At 40.8% G+C, this 3,648-nt stretch overlaps 1 protein-coding gene across 1 annotated transcript; it reads left to right on the plus strand.

Annotated features, from left to right (window-relative positions):
- Positions 1 to 357: 357 nt before the first annotated feature.
- Positions 358 to 2,754, plus strand: LOC135220114 (carbohydrate sulfotransferase 1-like). Its single transcript, XM_064257426.1, has 2 exons — positions 358 to 1,107; positions 2,365 to 2,754. The coding sequence occupies exons 1-2, from the start codon at positions 560 to 562 to the stop codon at positions 2,741 to 2,743; spliced, it is 927 nt and encodes a 308-aa protein (XP_064113496.1). The 5' UTR covers positions 358 to 559; the 3' UTR covers positions 2,744 to 2,754.
- The last annotated feature ends 894 nt before the right edge of the window (positions 2,755 to 3,648 follow it).

The following is a 3,648-nucleotide window of genomic DNA, read 5'->3' on the forward strand; positions in this document are numbered from 1 at the left end:
GTTTTACTCTCAGACGCAACCGATTCTACTCGCAATTCAAGGATGCTTCGCTCCCTGACGGAATTCATCATCCAGTTTACCTTGGAAAACAATTTGTCACATTTAATTTCTCGACTTTATTATATTATTAGCTGATTGTCACTTCCATGTAGATAAAGCTTCTTTGAAAATATTTGTTAGGACTTGCCGTTATACCTTTCAAGCGCAAAGCTTTAGTCCATTTGAATAAGGAATACACGTCATGTAAAGGTCGATGAGGAAAATATAACGATCTACTCTGAAAAGGGAGAGTTGGCAGTTTGCTAAAAATAGCAGCAGCGGGGCTCGCCTGTCAGTTCGCAGGATGATCGCCGAGGAAGTCACACGGACTAGAAAGATCCTCTGTTATTCCCTTGCATTGACGTCAGCGTTACTCGTTCTGCGACTCGGCGTGAACACCGGTTCGCAAGAACGTTTTATTAAACCGAAGGGGAACAAGTGCATCCGGATAAGGCAGCTCTTATTCGGCAGAGAAAAATCGACCCGGCATAATGTCACCCGTATACTGTTAGTGACTCAAATGCGGTCCGGGTCGTCATTCGTGGCCCACCTCCTGACGCAGTCTCCTACGACTTTCTACACAGAAGAACCTGCCAGGGAGTTCTTCGGCCAAGACAGCGTCTCCGCCAGAGACCAAGGGCGGGATGTCCTCGATATCCTGAGGGACATCCTTCTGTGCAATTTTTCCATCAGGCCTCACTATTTCGCCAAAAGGATTTCGGGAACACATTTTCACAATCGAGACAACATCAAACTGTGTCTGAGCGTCAACAGCCTCTGCTGGGACCCAGCTACCGATTCGGCCTTGTGCAGCGCCGCCAATGTGCATCTGCTCAGACTGGTGGCCGTAGACCTAGGGGACCTTTCGCCCCTTCTCAAAGAACGTGACTTGAACTTGAAGATCGTTCATTTAGTGAGAGATCCTAGGGGTGTCGTAGCCTCTAGGCATCGCCTGATAGAGGACGTCCCATCTCTGGGCGAGGATCTGACGAACGTTACTGCGATATGCGGGAGGTACAGCCGAGATCTCAACGAATCCTCGATTATTGCCAAAGATTATCCCAATAGGTAAGCTTGCTGTTAATGAGAGCTTTTGATAACCTTCCCAAAATACTTTTTTTTTTAACTATTTCAAGTTATTGACCGTTGAAATTAAGGCTTATTTTTCCTGCTCATTGTCCTTTATGTATACAGATTTTCTACTGCTTACTCTGGTAATTGTTCAAACGCTGGTAACCTCGAGGCAATAGTGATCGATATTCAAACATTATTGTACTAGAAAAAGGATTCAATTGGCATAAAATTTCCTCTACTTAGCAGTATTTTTTCCTGGACAAGTTATGCGCTTCAGTGCCATTAGATAACAGATGTAAAGATAAAGCTTCTGGAAAAGGTTGTCCTTACAAGTAAAAGCCTCTGAAAGTCAAATGAATTATGCACATGGAGAAGGGCCAAGTTATCCAGAAGTTATCCTGAAAATAGAGGTTGCAAAAAATGAATGAATCCATCCCACAACATTTCTGAAGAGGTAGTTTAAAAAAACTGCTCAATTGCAAAGATATCAAATATTTGAAAGACGACTTTTCCTAACATTAAAGAAGATAGCTAGTACATAGAGATAATATTAGGGAATGGAGTTGTCTGTCAGAAAAACCTGTCATCCATGTATCTATATTAAGTAACTAGGATGACCATTGCTCAAATAAATAAAGAATTTCGTTGCAAAGGATTGATACAACAGTTACTTTAACTTGGCTAATCTCGATAAGACATTTCTGAGACTATAACTGAGAATTTCATTGTTTGTAGTGGAAAAGTAACTGGTAAAACTTTAAAAACGCCTTTTTAAGGGCAATACATAACCAATCATTCTTTTGTGTGAGCGGGAGCCAGTGCCGTCAGTGCACCTCACCCGGTGCAATGTAGGTATCACTTCTTAGAGAGTCCTTTCAACCCCTAGCAGTAATCCCTCCCATTCCTTTTACTGTGCCTCCATTCATATTCCCTCACATTCAACTATTAGGTTTTCGTCCTGTTACACCTTTCAAACCTTTCTCCTCTTAATTTCCCTTTCAGAGTTGGATGACCTTAGGTTCCAGGCTTGGCCTTTGGCCTAATTGCTATATGCTATTCTGTTCTATTCTATTCTAGTCTTCTGTTTGAGGCAGTTCGATAGTACTATTCGCCGGACATCAATACTCTACTTATTGTTAAAGAAGCTTAAAAGAATGAGCCCTATTTATCTAGTGATTAACTGTCTTAGGCAAGATAGTTCCTTTGTCTGATCTTTCGTTCCACGTCCTCTCTTTTTATCGTTGATGTCAGGTACACCCTCCTCAGGTACGAGGACATGACCAAACGAACGGAGATAAACGCCCGCCAGATGCACCACTTCCTCGGCATCCCTTACACGAATCTCGTGGCGAGACACGTAGCCGATCACGCCCTCGGCCTCGTTCCCGAAGATTCGCATCCGTATGGCCTAAGCAGGAACGGAACCGCAGCGCCGTTCCGTTGGCGTCGAGCGATGCCGTTTCATCTGGTCAAGACCGTGCAAGACGAGTGCTCGAGGGTCCTGCACGCCTACGGATACAGAGTTTTTCGTTCCGAGTCCGAACTTCGAGATGAGGCCTTGGCGCCTTTGGTTCCGATGCTGCCTGGATTTCAACATCTCAAGAGGTACGCGGCTGGAGGCAGAGCTTGAGAGGGAGGTCATTAAGTGACAAAAGACAGTGGTCTGGATTTTATTTGAATTTGCCAAAACAACGTAAAGGAAAGGTTGAAGGCTTCTGTGGTTTACTTATACGTGGCCCGAGGGATTTTTTTTATTTATTTGTATATTTATTTTTTTATTTTATTTGTTTTATTTATTTTTATATTTATTTTTATATTTATTTTATATTTATTTTTATTCTGCCAATTAAGTTGCAATTCTCCTAAAACTTTATAAATAGATTGATTGGAAATTTTGAAGCTTCTTACAAAATGTCACTGGTGGATCTATTTCCAAAATTTGATAGTCGCTGTTGATTATCCTTTGGACATTCACACAGTAAATGTTTTATTGTTATCATGACTTTGCATTCACAAGTTGGAAGGTTGTGTACATACATGCTTGCATCGCTGTTCACAGATTTAACTGATTGTTAGCACTCAGTCTTTCGTGTCTTCGTAAACCGAGAAACAGTCTGGTAGCGAATACTTTGTTTGTGTAAGACAGACTGTTCAGGTTAACTTTGTTTAAATGACCAACAAGCTTTACGTTATAACTTTGCTAGAATGGAAAGCATTCTGTTCAGGACAATTTCTTTATAAATAATACAAACTCAGAAGACCAGTTGTTTAACATCCACTCAAATTTTACAAAAACTAGTCAAAGTGAGAAAGAATTAGTTTAAGTGAGAAAAGATCCTTCGAGTTTCAATTTGCATAACTGAGAAAATAGGGAGGTAATTTCATTGAAAATAAACTTTAAACTAAAATCAAAGATGGCCTTTGTTTAAAGTGAGAGAATACCTTTGCAGGTTAACTTTGTTTAAATGAGAGTAATATTGCAGGGTAACTTTGTTTGAAGAATACTCAAACTCTGCTTGTTTACTTTGTTTATTT

Source organism: Macrobrachium nipponense, chromosome 1 (assembly GCF_015104395.2).
Source record: "Macrobrachium nipponense isolate FS-2020 chromosome 1, ASM1510439v2, whole genome shotgun sequence".
Lineage (NCBI taxonomy): Eukaryota > Metazoa > Arthropoda > Malacostraca > Decapoda > Palaemonidae > Macrobrachium > Macrobrachium nipponense.